At 45.5% G+C, this 16,526-nt stretch overlaps 1 protein-coding gene across 1 annotated transcript in view; it reads right to left on the reverse strand.

The window, feature by feature from the left end:
* Nucleotides 1–11,736: 11,736 nt before the first annotated feature.
* The window catches only part of ZFPM2 (zinc finger protein, FOG family member 2), a 321,346-nt gene continuing 316,556 nt past the window's right edge, over nt 11,737–16,526 (reverse strand). Inside the window, exon 8 of the mRNA XM_035125261.2 lies at nt 11,737–15,252. Coding sequence (XP_034981152.2) covers nt 12,752–15,252 — 2,501 coding nt within the window. The 3' untranslated portion in view covers nt 11,737–12,751. The remainder of the gene's footprint in view (nt 15,253–16,526) is intronic.

Raw genomic sequence — 16,526 nt, forward strand, 5'->3', positions numbered from 1 at the left:
GTTCAATCCCCAGCATCTCTGGGTATACCTGGGAGAAATCTCTGCCTGAAATCCTGGAGAAGACCTTCCAGTTACTGTAGGCAATACTAATCTAGATGGGCCAATGGAATAAGACAGCTTCCCATGTTGGTTTCTATGCTGGAATCTGTACCAATGACTAAAATGGTTGCTTTTACATTGTAGCAACTTGTCTTCCCATTGCTGAGTGCATACTATGGGACCCCCGTGTTTTTCTTTCCCTGGTAATGTACTACTTGTTACCATTTTTGGAGCGAGTCATACGCACATTTTCCAGCAACAAGTTCTACTGAATCCATTTGATTTCTGCAAGATGTAACCTGAAATGTGTATTAAGGTGCTAATAGGGTGTATACGGTTGGTATCGAGTTTTCGTGATGAGTTGCGTGGATGTTTATCTGCTTTTATTATGAAGCCCGGCACAAATCCTTAAGCAAATACTCCATTCGAGCTGAGAAACGAGTCCTGACGGTTTACTGCAAGATGACAAATGAATGCTGACATTTATTCTTACATGTTTATAGATCAGTCTAAAGGTTAAGAGTCGCTAATGTGGGCAATCTGAAGAATCCATATACATAAACAAAATATTCATTTCAGGATAACCATATACGTCCAATGCCTTTCTCAAAAGATAAAAGTCAGATTAAGGAGAGAGGGAGGGAAAATGCAAATTTAGCAGTATAAATCTGTCCGCTGAATTGCTTGATTGATAGGTAGTGTGATCAAATCCCTTTGTCATTTAGTTTGAAAACAAACCGTTGACTGAAACATCCCTCGGTAATCAGGAGCCTCTCTTAGCATAACCCCACCCGCCATTATTACAATCACTTGCCAGCCAATGATTCAGGCGTTCCAATTACTTGACTGCCAAGGCCGCTAGCAAATCAATGGTTGGAGAAAGAGGAGAAATTCTTCTCTGTGCTAAGATATTTGGCAAGACCAGCCTCCCCTTCCTTTTGTTCCTCAAAATAAAAAGGCATTCTAATATTAAAGCTAGCACCCTACTGCTTGCATACAGACATAATGCTAATGGAGCAATCTTAGCCCCTGAGCCGCCATGCTGGAACAGGTTTGGATGAGGCAAAGGTGTCCCTCTCCCCAGCCCTGCCTAGATCTTCTGACCTCTGACAGTGGGCCAACTCAGCTGCTGCTGCTGCTGCTGCATTGAAACCCAGTGGAGCCTGCCCAATGGCAGGCAAAAGGAAGCTATCACCAGTGAGTGGGGAGTATCCTACAGAAACACCCGAAACAGGGTGTTTCAGGGGAAGCACTGGCGTGGCCCAAGATCCACTGGATTTTGGGTCAGTCTTGCTGTCATCATGTGACAACAGAGGACCTCTTTATTACAATTTAGGCCTCTGCAACTACACTAGCCTGGGATCTGGAAGAGTAAAGGCCTTTCCCCCTTGCCCTTCAACTTCTCCTTTGGCGGGCACAAGTGGTGGACTGTGGATGTGGTAGAAGCCACACCCACAGAATTTTAGAATTTAGAAGTTCAGGCTGCTTCCTTAACTAACTATGATTAATATAAAACGAGACAACATCAAACCATGGTGGTTTGCAAATATCTGTTAAACTAACTATTGTTAATATTGACCACAATTCCTGGTTCAGGCAACACGGCAAGCTGTGATTAACTAAAAGCTGCAGTGAATCTTCTGAACTCTCATCCTTGTGGGAGGGGAAGGAGAGCCTTCAGAAAGGCATGAGGCTTGTTTATGCTTCAGTACACCATGGTTTAGAATTATGTTCAGCTATTGGCCTGGTTCATATATTACTCTAGCCAAAACATGACGTTCCTAGGGAGGAGATTATGGCTCCTCCACTGGTCTTCTTGCTGCTGTGCTGCTATGAGCTAAGCCATGGTTTGGCTTTGTGTGTCATCCACACCCAGCTTCATTATTTTTTCTTGCTTCAGATGAGCGAAGACATGTAACCATGGTTTGTTCTTTTATGGAGCTGTCCCCGGAGACTGTTGGCAAGCTTAATAATGAATGTAATTGTCGCAGATCAGGGCAGGTTTCCCTACACCTGTCCCCTGCTGGCGTGAGAATTATGTGCAGAAAACTTTGGATACCTGAATGCATCACCTGGGCTGTGTATATACTGTACATATACTGTTTGCGAGGATAGGGGACTTAACCAAGGTACACAGCAAAAAACAGTGCCTATGACTGAAGGGGACTCCAGCCTAGCTGCTGTTGTTTCTCACTGATTAACATAAGAAGACAACAGTTGCACAATGAAAAGCAGGCAATGTCAAACACAGACTGTGTGGTTTGCAGAGTATATAAATGTAATAGAATCCTCTGAAAGGTCAAGAAGACACTTTTGGCGTTCTTTTAAAAGCTGCAATTGAAGCGAGTGAGTCCATGATTCATTTCAATGGGAGGTGTGTTGGTATTAGCCAAGGTCCTCAATGCCTGACCTGAATTTTTATGGGGAATTTGTAAGATGAAGTAGGTAATTCCCTCCAAGAAAGAAGTGGGAATGGTCTTTGGTGCATGTGGTGGTATTAACTTCACTCCGGCTTCTGATAGCTGCGTTGTTCGCGCTTCCAGAATGCTAACTATTTGCATCAAAATGTTTACTGTAATGAAACAAATCATTTCGGTTTTATCAGTGACTGGATCACATCTCTCATTCAACTGCTGCTGATTGCTCCAAACGTCTATAAAATGTGCTTGAACTCTGCCTTTCGATATCAGCGCAGAAGCCTGAACTGTATCTTTATGAGGGCAATGCCAGAATAACTTGCAAATGCTACAGGGACAAAGTAACACCACATTTCATTTTCGTTTTATTTATTTTTACTTTTTCACCTTATGGGACAAGAAAAAAGGAGGGGGGAAAGAAAAGACTTATAATGTGCCTTCCCATTGGTTATTGGCAAAGCAAAACCCTGGATTTTTAACCGTTTGAAAAAGGACTCTACTTTAATAGGGCTGCTCAGGAGAGTGATTTCCATTTCTTGTGGCCTGAGGAAGGTCGTCATCAGAATTACGTATGGATAACTGATTTTCAACTGATGCGGCTTATCAGAGAAGTGCAAAATAAAAACAGAGACGGGAGGAGACATATTTTTAGGGTAGACCCATAAGGACAATATCTGTTGCTGTTAGTATAGCTATTTCAGTGGTGTTTAGGAGTTTATTTCCTACAGATCAGTGCAAGCTTCTAATGACATAGAGCCTCACAGGGGTATTGGCAAAGGTAAAAGATGGGGAGCCCCAGGCCAGAGGTCCAAATGCAGCCCCCCACAGACCTCCCTATCTGACTCCTCCCAGGCTACACAACCTTCTGGGCCACAACAGTCACCTCTTTGCTTTTAACCCTCCCTAGTGTTTTTGCCTATCTGTTATGTGTCTACGTCTGTTATGTAGGCCTTGCATTATAAGGACATTGTGTTGAAAGTTTTCCCACCCCTGAAAATGGTAGCCAATGAAGTGGGCTGGTGTGGGTGTTGTGAAGCACACGATGCTTGCATCATTTTTTGTGTTTTGTATCACTACATAACGCAAGGTGCAGAAGAGAGATGGGGCAGCAGTTATGTGTCTGCTGTATTCTCTAGTTGCAGCCTGAGGATTTCATCTATGCATTTTTACTACACGGGAAGAAGTCCCACTGGACTTAGAGGTGCTTACTCCTGTCCTGAGTAGGATTTTAACCTGACATGCAGCAAAATACAAGGGATAAAATACAAGGGAGGCCTCTGAAGTGCCCCCCATTCAATCTAAAGGTGCATTTCCCATTGAATTGTATGGATAGTGTTAACATGGCAGAGTTCCTGGACAGCACAGCTAGCGAGAAGCAGCTCTGTATGGCTCTCTGTTATGCAATTGGAGTTACCCACCTGGTGCAATTCTTTAATGCTGAAGAGGACAGTGGACAAACAGATCTTCAGAAACCTGCAGTATATAAAAATGGGAGGGATGTATAGCAGACTTAACTGCTGTCCTCCTTAACCTTGTAATACTAAACCATTGTTTAGTTACTACAGTACATGAATGAGCATTGAACTTGTGTGTTCCCACCATGCATTCTCCTTCAGTGTGAACTCTCAGTTTGCACTTATTTCCCTTCCTCCAGGCTCCTGCTAACTGTTCTACCATCTTTCCTCCTCAGCCACAGCTATCTTTCAAGCCCAATCCTTTGCATATCAAGGGGCTTAAATCTCAGGCAAGTAAGCATTGCATCAGAAGCCTGAGCCTCTCTGTGTAAACTGACCTTTCACTTCCCTCACAGAAGTTTCACTGTTAGCATTCCATTGTTGGCAGGATGTCCCCCAAGAACATAGAAGTTGACAGCTGCTTATCCTCAGTCTAGTGAGACAGATAGGCAGGTGGTGGCTGTTGGTTGTTCTTCATCTGTTTAAAGAAACTTTTCTAGTATCCTTTGTAAGATCATTCTGTTACAAATACGCTAATGTCCCTTTTGACAGTCACTCTTCTGTTTAGCTCTTCAGTTTGTCACAAAATCACTGGAGGTTAACCTGTTCTCCAGCTCAATCTGACAGCGTTAGTGGGTGGGGATGGTTTTCAGAAAAAGCTGAAGGCAAGACATGACATTGAAGCCAGTTCCAAAAACAAGAGATATTTCAAAAGGAGTTGTGAGGATTTCACCTCAGGAAAGTTCCCTCCTGAGAGTTTTTCTGTGTGCAGTGGATTGGGCAGAAACCACCTGATGTGATTTTCAATTATAATCATTCTAAATAAATAAAAACATCCAATTTAAAATAAAATTTATATATTTGGCTGAAATGCCTCTTTCTAGAAAACCAAAAACCTTCCTGCAAGTGTTCTTGCGATTTTGTTCTTAATAGAAAGTGGCATTAAACAACTTTGTCAAAAGAAGTTCAACAAGTTTTGTTGATTTTCACTTTTTGAAATAGGGCAACCCCAATTAAACTGGCCTTTTGAAATCAGTTTTTTCCTCATCACATTTGAAGGAAACCCACGTTAATAAGCTTGTTTCCTATTTACGTGGGGTGAATATCCATTGTGAAGAGCAGCAAGTGTTTTGTAGTTCAAAGGGAGAAACTATCCCCTCCTCAAATTTTTAAAAGCCCCAATGCAACATGTATGTGAAATTTAAGTTTGTGAATATTTATTTTACTAGTTTGGTTGGATGATAATTTGCATTGAAGGCTGTAGTCCATTTACCTAGGAGCAAGCCCCGTTATTCACTGGTATTACTTCTGAGTAGACATGGTTAGGATTGCACTGCAAATGGATTATTCCCCTCCTCTGTAATAATAAAGCAGCTGTTTATTAAAATTCAATCTAGCTGTCATGTTGGTTTTTTAAAATTAAAATATGTCTATTAGGGTCATATTACAATATTACTTGGCAGATGTGTGTAGCCAACTTTTTATGTTTTAATGAACAGCAGCATCAAGGGGCTATGAGTTTGCAAAAAGAAACAGTGGGTGAGAGGACTGGTTTCTCCTTGGGCTGTTTTTCAATGCAAAATCCTCTCCTCAGCTGCTTTTCCGGTCCATGGGAAAGCATGAGTTTCATATTGCGCCAGAGAAGAGGGTGGAGACTCAGCTGCAAGGGACCATATTAACCAGGCTCTCCGCACTCTTCTGGCATTCAGGTATGATTCTTCCTGTGGTTTTTTTACATTTTAAAAAATAATAATCCATATGACTATTACATCTTTGTTGTGTAACAATCTGGCTCCACCAAAAACGCACTCAGAACATCTCATTAGGGTGATCGGGTGCAAAAGATGACCCCAGCCTCCTGCACCTTTCATAGTTGTGGGATTTCAGCAGGTGTCATGCATGACAAGCGACACCTGATGGAATTTTCTATTCTTTTAAATCTGCAGGATCCCCGTCCCTTTTCCTCCTTCTCCGTGCCACCCTACATCCTGTTCCCTGTGTTTTTGTACTTGGGTTTTAATTAATCTGGATTGCAGACCATTCCCTGGTTGCATCCCTACAATAATTAGTGCAGATCAGAATCTCCGCTTCACCTGTTAAGTGTGCTGAAATAATTGCACGTATTTATCACTCTTTAACCAGAACTGGCTGCAAGAACATTGGGAGGGTTAAAGATGTTAAGATATAACCCATCTGTGTTAATTCCTGCGTTTGTATTCCTAGACCAGAGGTGGTGACCTTTCTTTCATCCATCATAGATGAAAGAACCTTCTGGGTGCTGCATGGCAGTGGAGGGCATGGCCCAGAGGCATAGATGCGCTGCTGCTGCTGCTGCTTACCTTTGTTCAGCAGTGGAGGTTGGTCCATTATAGCAAACTAGTGTATTTCAGCCCGTTCAATAACGGGCGCTAGAACATCCTGGGGTTTGGAGAAGCGCTTGCGCAGCGCTTCTCCGAACCCTGGGACCTGTCCTTACTGTCGGCGGCAGGGGGACAGGAACGGAGGAGGAGAAAGCGCTGCTTTCTCCTCCTCCGTTCCTCTCTCCCAGCCGCCGACAGCAAGGAGACATCCTGGGGTTTGGAGAAGCGCTTGTGCAGCGCTTCTCCGAACCCTGGGACCTGTCCTTGCTGTCGGCGGCAGGGGGACAGGAACGGAGGAGGAGAAAGCGCTGCTTTCTCCTCCTCCGTTCCTCTCTCCCAGCCGCCGACAGCAAGGAGACATCCTGGGGTTTGGAGAAGCGCTTGCGCAGCGCTTCTCCGAACCCTGGGACCTGTCCTTACTGTCGGCGGCAGGGGGACAGGAACGGAGGAGGAGAAAGCGCTGCTTTCTCCTCCTCCGTTCCTCTCTCCCAGCCGCCGACAGCAAGGAGACATCCTGGGGTTTGGAGAAGCGCTTGTGCAGCGCTTCTCCGAACCCTGGGACCTGTCCTTGCTGTCGGCGGCAGGGGGACAGGAACGGAGGAGGAGAAAGCGCTGCTTTCTCCTCCTCCGTTCCTCTCTCCCAGCCGCCGACAGCAAGGAGACATCCTGGGGTTTGGAGAAGCGCTTGCGCAGCGCTTCTCCGAACCCTGGGACCTGTCCTTACTGTCGGCGGCAGGGGGACAGGAACGGAGGAGGAGAAAGCGCTGCTTTCTCCTCCTCCGTTCCTCTCTCCCAGCCGCCGACAGGAAGCAGACATCCCGGGGTTCGGAGAAGCGCTTGCGCAGCGCTTCTCCGAACCCTGGGACCTGTCCTTGCTGTCGGCGGCAGGGGGACAGGAACGGAGGAGGAGAAAGCGCTGCTTTCTCCTCCTCCGTTCCTCTCTCCCAGCCGCCGACAGCAAGGAGACATCCTGGGGTTTGGAGAAGCGCTTGCGCAGCGCTTCTCCGAACCCTGGGACCTGTCCTTACTGTCGGCGGCAGGGGGACAGGAACGGAGGAGGAGAAAGCGCTGCTTTCTCCTCCTCCGTTCCTCTCTCCCAGCCGCCGACAGCAAGGAGACATCCTGGGGTTTGGAGAAGCGCTTGTGCAGCGCTTCTCCGAACCCTGGGACCTGTCCTTGCTGTCGGCGGCAGGGGGACAGGAACGGAGGAGGAGAAAGCGCTGCTTTCTCCTCCTCCGTTCCTCTCTCCCAGCCGCCGACAGCAAGGAGACATCCTGGGGTTTGGAGAAGCGCTTGCGCAGCGCTTCTCCGAACCCTGGGACCTGTCCTTACTGTCGGCGGCAGGGGGACAGGAACGGAGGAGGAGAAAGCGCTGCTTTCTCCTCCTCCGTTCCTCTCTCCCAGCCGCCGACAGGAAGCAGACATCCCGGGGTTCGGAGAAGCGCTTGCGCAGCGCTTCTCCGAACCCTGGGACCCGTCCTTACTGTCGGCGGCAGGGGGACAGGAACGGAGGAGGAGAAAGCGGCGCTTTCTCCTCCTTCCTTCCTCTCCCCCAGCCGCCGACAGGAAGGACGCGCGCACTCTCCCCCCCCCCGCCTCCTCCAACCGCCGCTCCTCACGGCCAGGGAGGGTTGTGAGGAGGCCTTCGCCGGCCTCCACCCCGGCGGGAGCGGCGGTTGGAGGAGGCAGAGTGGGGGGAGAGTGCGCGCGCGCAGTCTCTGCTGTCCAATCCCTGTATCCCTGGGGCACATGCGCAGTGACCCAGGGACACACGGGACATCTGGACGCAGGGACAACATGGACATTATTATATAGGATGGGTCTCTACCCCACCACGCTCATTCTGCCCTCAGCCAGCCCCCCTGCTTGAATGCCTTCCTACTTGTACAAGGACTAGGATGTAGCACTGGTTGCCGGCTTCCTCCTTCTCCTCCGTCTCGAAGTTGCCTCTTGTAGAACTCAGCAAGATGGGATCCAGGCTAGAATTAGCTCCACCAGCTATTGGCTCTGGCTCCACCTCCTGTTGGTCTCCCTGCCTTTGACCCTATGGGTCCCAGTAGGCACCAGCAACCAATGTTGTAAGGTGGGCTACATGCCAGTCTAGCAAAAGTCAGAGGTTTCAGCACACACCCAATTCTCCCATCTTCCATCCAAGAATGCAAGAGACATAAGTCACAGTTCAATGATATATTCCAGACAGCCAAATGCACTCACAGGGAGTGGCTAGCAGGGCGTGTGAGAAGTGCAGTCTGCAGAAAGTGGGTAAAGGTAAAAAGGCAGAAAGTGGGAGTGTGGGCTTGGGAGTCTGAAGACCTAGGCAGAAAGGAAAAGAGGGCCATACTCAGGCCCTGTACCTAGATACTCAAAGGGAGCATCACCATTTGTTTCTCTTTCTCACCCAGCTTATTTGCATACTTGACTCTTATGGAATGGAACCATTTTGATGTCTCATGGCTGATTGTCATCCACCAATATGCTTCTTATCGTTGATACCATATTGGTCCCAGAGAACAACAGACACAAGTCAATAATGGCACATCTTTTATTGGATCGCCAATTCCCTTGGAGCTAATACAAGCAACTGCTAAAGGAGTTCGGGTTTTTGGATGGGGAACTAACAGGAGCCAGGAGATCACAAGGTGGCTAACACTGTTTTTGGCCTGAGAGTTGCGTTCACCTTTGCCAATCCTCTGGGGGCACCATGGGAGCAATGGGTGTGCCCAAAGGTGGGTGTGCCCAACCCCATACTCATACACAGGTCACAGACACAGACACCCACCCACACATGTTTCCCCCCCCCCATTTTGTCACCTCTGCCAACAACAGTGGGCGATTAAGAGGTTGCAGGTATAAGGGAGCTGGTTGTAGAAAGTCAAAGATGATGAACAAAGGGACACATTAAGGCAGGACCAAGAATTTTTTGGTAGGGTTTTTCTGAATACTATTTTAACAATTGAAATGGCCACATACAAAACTCATTTCCTGAATGCAATAATTTGAAAGCAAATCCTGTTAGCAAGTAAATCCGACTTGTATCTTTCTCCTTCCCTTGAGAGGAACTAGTTCGTTTTAAATGTGAGGCCTGCACACAATAGCTAACACCTGTCTTTTACAGAAAAAGATTATAAATGTACTACATTTTCTCTTTGTTCTTCTCCCTTAAGAGCTCTTAACTCCATGCCCATATCTCCGTAATCTCATCTTGCTATTAAATATTTGCATACCCAACCTGAAAATGAGAGAGTTAATGGGTGCAGAGAAAAATTGGATATATTCTATCCATTTATAAAATTTCCTATCTGTCCTTGGAGATGTGGAATTCTGGATTAATCACCCTAGAATAGCCATGGGAGCAAAGAATATCATTAGTTTAAAAACTCAGCTGGCTTCACTTATAGAGGATATTGCATGATAAATTTTAAGCTGGTGCTTACACAGTGGCCCAGTGGGAATGGAAAATGTTATTTCCCCCTGAAGCTATTCGTCCATCCTTCACAGCATCAGAGATGTTCACAACTGAGGATAGCAGCTCAAGTATTAAGAACACTTTCCCAAGGGAAATTGAAGTGGGTGGGTTTACACTTTGTTCTTTAAATAGCAGAGTCCAGTTTGCCAGATTGTTGAAACGCTGAAACAAATTTTTCGCAAAGAAACAATGGGCTTCTTTTAGTTTTCCCTCCAATGCGTGGTTTTCATACCTGGAACACCTGCTCATATTTCACAAATCCAATTCCTTGTCCTTTAAGCATCATTGACACGTTACCCCATGCTTGCTCCTGCCCTCTGCTTATGTCTGACGGTATCCTGTAATTCAAATAATAGAGTCTCCCGTATTGAAGTTCAGGTTACTGTGGCTCATATCTCAGTCCAGGAAGGTGGAATAATGCAAGGTGGGCAAACTTCAGGCCTGCAGAATCTGCTTGGGTTTTTTATTTAGATCTCCAGGACCCACCCACTGGAGCCTAGTGCAAAAGTCATGCCCTTGGAAGTGAAGAATTATGAGCCCAGGAAGTTGTTTTGATTACCAGAACTGAATGGAGCTTACAGTCCTTTCATGCAAAAATTTGCTCCTGGTATCCCAAGCTCTTCATTTCAGCAGTTTAATCTAAGCAGGAGAAGGACTTGGGCTGTTTAAAAAATGAGTCTGAATGCTTGCTAATCTTACTACAAATCACTCCAATGATCTACTGTTAGATTTGGCTCTACAGTTTTCCCATTATCCTTCCAGCTGTAGTTAACATATAACTGAACCTTGTGAGTTGTATGCAGCATGGTTTTGTTTTGTTCCTTAGATAAACCCCACAAATTCACCCATGTTGCCCTGGGAGGTTTTTAAAGCCATACACAAATTACTTTACATGGTGTTGCCCCGTTTTGTGCTCCTAATCTATAAAGAAGCTGCCTGTTAAAGTCTTGAACACCACAAACCATTTCTAGGTTAATCCAAATTGGGTTAGCAGTCACCATTCGAGGTGTATGACGGCTACACTTAGAATTCAAGAAACTGCTCTAGGATGGAATAAATTGAACAGTTTACTGAGGTCTGAGGAGAGGAAAGGGTGGTCATAGATCCCATAGATCCCACATGTTGATGGACTCCAATTCCCATTGGCTGTAGCTAGCATGGCCCATTGTCAGGATAGTGGCAGTTGCAGCCCAGGCACATCTGGAGGGAGTCAGGTTTCACACCTCTGCTCCCCATAATGAGACTGGAAAATCATTGGTGTGGTTATGGTGCTTGCCCCATCTATCTCATTATTTACCACTTGACCAAGTTTGAGCTGAGTTCTAGATGCCACAAGCGTGTGCTCCTGGGTTTGTGGGTGCTCAGTGCACCTGCTGAGCTTTGCATGGATTGGGCTTTAGCAAGGCGGTACAAAAGCAAGCTGATGCAAATTAGGGGGAAGGACCTGTAGCTCACCGGTAGAGCAGCTGTCTTGCATGCATAAGGTTCTAGATTCAATCTACAGCATCTCTAGGTAGGGCTGGGGAAAAACTTGCTTCCTTAAAATGCTGGGAAGCCAGTGCCAACCAGCATGGGCAGAACTGAGCTACATTGGCGAAAGGTGTAACTTGGTATAAGACAACTCCCTATGTTCCCAACACACTATTTATGTCTGTTTTCAGTGATATACTTGAAGTCATCATGGAACTTCAGTGTGCCTTGGTGAGAACGGAACTCAATTAAGGGAAATGAGTATTTCCCGGGGTCCACCACTCACTGAGCGAATTATGTGGCTTAAGTGACTGGGACCAGAAATATTCCGTTCCTGAACAGCTTCAGATTGCTCATCCCCCTCCTTATATGTTGTTTGATGAGATACTGTCATGGGACACAGACCCTCTACAATCGAATGTGTTGTGTTGGTACATTACACACCCACCCACACCCACACCCACACCCAAATGAATATACTAAGAAGCCCTTGCAAATGAATGAATTACTGCCAGAACAGTATCCGACGATGTGGAATTTTATTCCATCCATATACATGCATAGTAACAACATTTGTTGAGAAATTATTTCTATCAGAAGTAGAACATTATCTCTGTGATCACCAGTTGCAGTATTGCTACTTTTATATTTAAATATATCTTATAAATGAATTAGATTCATACTTGCAGCATTGAGTTAAGGTTTTCATTTTGACTGTGCCTTTCAAAAGATAAAACTGATAGATATGACCTCATTACTTACAATACTGCTTCCAGTAATTTTTGTTCATTCTTTATAAAGTATTGCATTTAACAGCAAAGGTTTAAAAATCGAGACAGAGATGCATCAGCAAAAGAAAATACAAGTACTATACAGGGGGGGAAATTGCCATCTTCGTTTTAACGGACGTTTCGGGTTAAGAAAGTAGACAGAAACATACTGCTACATACAAATGCAAAGCCTAGTGACTAAGGTACTGTATCTGCTAAAATATAAAGTGCAAATTGAGCCAAATTCTTCTTTTTAATAAAAAAAATTGAAATTGAAATTTTAAGGCGAACTTTACAGCATAGTTGAAACGTTTTGCAAGTTATATTTTAGCATCTACATATATCTGCAATAGCATATAAGGGGAAAAAATCAGGATACACAGGTGCTTTTGAAGCTATTTCTAAAATGCTTTTCCGTATAGTTTGTGACTATTTTCTTTAAAATCTACTATACAGTGCAAACCATATGTGCTACACAATAACTATACAATAACATTACAAATGACTTTAATATAAAGTTGTTGTCGTTTCTTTTTAAATAAAAAATAAACTACAGCTATGAATACTGCTGGTAAAATAAATTAATTGTCTTGAAAATGGCACCAAGAATACACTTTACTAATGGACTGTAATGGAAGTACACCTTTAAAGTCTTTAACTCAGCAATGATGAATTAAAGCCTGATTGTCCAGAAGTAATACAAACAGCTCTCTTTCAGACTCGTATGGAACAATATGCTAAAGACAGGTACCAAATTGGGTGGGGCCAAATGCTTTCATTTGACGTGTTCTGCTGCATGTGACGAGCAATAAAACTTCTTATGAGTTATAAAGTTTGATAGGTTGTTGAACTGGATGTCACACAGGCGGCAATACTTTCCACTGGTGGGTGCCTGAGTAGACCCATTCACGCCTTTTGCTATACTAGACAACTGTTCTTCTGCTGCAGGAATGGTTGGAGAGACGTTTTCATTGGCAGCTAAAACATTATCAGAGGCCCAAGATGGAGATTTGTGCCCATCTTCATGCTGCTGGGTATTCTGGGAAATGTTCTCCTGCTGAGGGTTTGCCGCAGGCCTTTCCTCCTGTTTCAGTCCGCCGTTAACTATAACCATGCCTCTGTTTTTTGGCAGCAACGGCAGAGACTCTTTCTTCTGGACTGGGCACCCATTGGAGGGGGTCTGGCCCTTCAGGGAATCACCTTCTGCGTTTGTACTTTGATCTGCTTCATTGTTGTGAACGGCAAGGGAACTGGAAATGTAATCGCTTGGCTTTATTCCATAATATGGAGAAAGCTGGTCTGCTCCTTTAGCTTTCTTTATTGCTCCTGGATAAAGGCATTGTGGAAGAAACAAATGTTTGTTTTCTTCTTTTGTAGCAATGAGCTGGGCAGCTTCGCTGAAGACCTTAAGTCCTTGAAGAGTTGCTAAGTGCGTAGAAAACAAGTTTCCGTTGGGAGAAGGCTGTTTCGAGCTCCCGTTTTTCTCACATTTGATTATGCTCCGTTCGTAACTGACCTCGGGGCTGTTCCGTTCGCTTTCTGGGTTTTGAAACACTTTGCCGTCAAGTTGCCCCATTTCGTTACGCTGATGCACAGTGACGGGGCAGAAATTCTGCTTATGCGCCAGGTAATTCTCTACCTTGTTGAAACTGATCTTGCATACTGTGCATTCATGGTAGTCCAGCAACCTTTTGGGGGAAGCAGATGTCCTATCAGACTGGGACAAGCATTTTTTGCTGAGATCTATAGGCGCGTCCATCTCCAAGCAAGAAACGGTGGTGGAATGTGGTGTGTCGCACTTTGAGGCCGGGATGCATTTGTTAATGGACAGCGATGTTTCTAAGTGCTTCGAGACTATGCCTGGAAAGATATCGCAGCGCGGGTGGTAGCACTCCCCGAGGCCATCTGCCGGCTCTTGAGAAGATGTGCAAGGGTTGGGGAGATTAGCCACTTCAAGAAAACGCTGTTGGACCAGCTGTGGCCTCTGCTCCTGTTCCGGCAGGCACATCTCATACATCTTCCTTCGCTTGCGTGTGCGCATCGTCCTCTGCATAGCAGGCACTTTGTTGGAAGCAGACCTTTTCAAGGGAGGATCATGACGTGTGGCGCAATAATACTGCTTGTGGACCATATACGTTTCGTGCCTACTGAAGGTAATATTGCAAGCTTCGCACGTGGTTTTGTTGGGATCACTTTCTCCTTCAATTAAAGGAGTCGTCGTTGAGCTCTTGCTATCGGAAGGTTTCCCGTTCATTTTCTCATCACTGTTGGCAGCACTAGCCAGCTTTTTCACCTGTGAGGAGAAGTCCTTTTCATGCCCCTTACTGTTTGGCCCAATCATGTCTAATACAGTGGAGGAGTTGAGGCAGGAAGCCTGAAGGAGCTGATTCTCTGGATCTGAAGTGTGAGGCGTGCTACTCAAAAGGTTGATAGAATTTTGACCGTTGTTGGGGCTCACAGCCTCCGGCATTTTTTCTGAAACGCTGCCAAAATCTGGTGACTTTGCCATTTGCTGCCATCGACTGCTGCAGTAATGCTTTTTGTGCACTAAGTAGTTGTCTAGATTGTTGAATGTTATGTTGCACTCAAAACAGGTAGCTCCTTTTGGCATGAGCGGACTGTAAATGACAGGGGGGTAATTGTTACTTCCATGCCTCAGCCTTCGGTGGACCAACTCGGACATTTTGGCTAAGATCTCAGAGGCCTGAGGAACAACGGTGATGTCCTGGGGGAAAGCAAACTGAGAAAGAAAGGGTCCCATTGGAAAAGAAGGACCCAGGTTAGGCTGGACTGGGGACGAGGCAAGCCTTGGGCTAGATGGCTCAGATTTTATTTTTGTGTAGGAAAAGCTTTGCTTATTTGTGACAGGCTGCGTTTCTGGCCTCTGATTTGGAAGGAAAAGGGGAGTCTTTTTTTCACATTTGTCGAGCTCGGTGTCAGAACTTGCATCCTTTGTCTGCATTGTCTTTTGGCTTTGGGAGCCGTCATTCCTGTTCAGCAGATCTGCAGTTGCCTGCAAAGTCTCTTCGTTGCCACTTGGAGAGTGTTCAGTATCACTTTCTCTCTGAAGTTTGTTGCCAGAGACATGTAGATCTTGGTGCTGCTGCAGCTCCCTCTGAGTTTGGAAGCCAAAATGGCAGTGTGTGCATCGAAAGGCAGCCTGAGTGAGATGCGAGAACAGGTGCTGGTGGAAATTAATCACGGAGTCTGCGGTGTAGTTGCATACTGTACATTTCAGGCTAGAACCGGAGGGGAGAAATTCTTCCATTTTTACTCCTGAGAAAGGGGTAAGAACAAAATAACAAAACCAACAAGTTAATTTGAGTCTTTTGTCCGCCGGAATATATTTAACAGAAAGCAATTACAAATCCTTATAAGCTTACTTCTGAATTTTATAATGCACACTTCACATTCCCAGGGCAGTTACAAAAGTGCTTGTGTGTGTCTGAGAGAGAGAGATGTGAGAGTCTTAGCGAGTGCTTACTAAGCTAGTCATAGCAGGTTACCCATAAGCCCTTTCTGCTAGCCAGGCTGAATAAGGCAGAAGAGCACCCAGATGAGCATTGCTAGGTGGCACTCAGTCGATGTCTTTCCTTTGCTGCCATCACAACTACAGGACATTCTTGAAGCTGGACTTTTACCTATATTTGGCCACATTCACACGGAGTTTTCCACTACCTGCATTCAGGCTGCATTATTGCCCCAAATAAGATGAACAGGCTGTGTCTTGTGGGAGAAGGCTTGAGAGCAATCATGGCAACCACCCAAGCCATGTCGGCATCATGTCAGCTAATTAGGGTTCCAACAGAAGTGTTGGCCATGCCAACAGAAAACTCCCCAAGGACTCTTATGATGAATCCCTTAAATTCCATCAGATACACCCTGTCACCCAGGGGCTCACAATTCTGATATGTCCACCACCCCAACAGCAGAGAGAAGCAGCAGATGAAAGCCTAAACCAAAGTAGAAAATTACTGGACCACAGAAATTACCCACGCCCAAATCACCCACATGCTGGTCAGTACAGAACACTATGCGGTGACTGGCCATGTGGCGACATTCTGTGACCATGAGTCACACAGGGACAAAGGACATTCAGCGTGGACTTTTAAGACCCTCTCCCCTTCATCCCAGACTCTAAGCCTGGCAGTCTTCAATGCAGGGTCCGACCCCACCTTTATCAGCCTTATGGGGATAACAGCACGATGCTACGCTTATCTCAATGACAGCACCAGTCCCAGGACTACCATTTAGTTAAGGCTTAAGTTCTGACATTCATATCACCTAACAAGCATCCGTCATATCATGAATGGCTTTTGCCTCGTCTGATCTTCCCATTTAGTACAGAAAAAGGTAGGACAGTTGTGATACTTTAATATCTTAAACAGAACAAGTGATTACTGCAGCATAAGCCAGTAATCACTGAGTTCAGTGCTTGTGGCTTCACTCTTTTTACAACTTCTCATGGGCATGTTGCTAAAAAGGGGGGGGGGCGGAGAATTAAGTTTGAAATGTCTTAAGGAAAGCCGACTCCAGTGGAGCAAATATTT

The sequence above is a fragment of the Zootoca vivipara genome, chromosome 8 (assembly GCF_963506605.1).
Source record: "Zootoca vivipara chromosome 8, rZooViv1.1, whole genome shotgun sequence".
In the NCBI taxonomy this organism is placed as follows: Eukaryota; Metazoa; Chordata; class Lepidosauria; order Squamata; family Lacertidae; genus Zootoca; species Zootoca vivipara.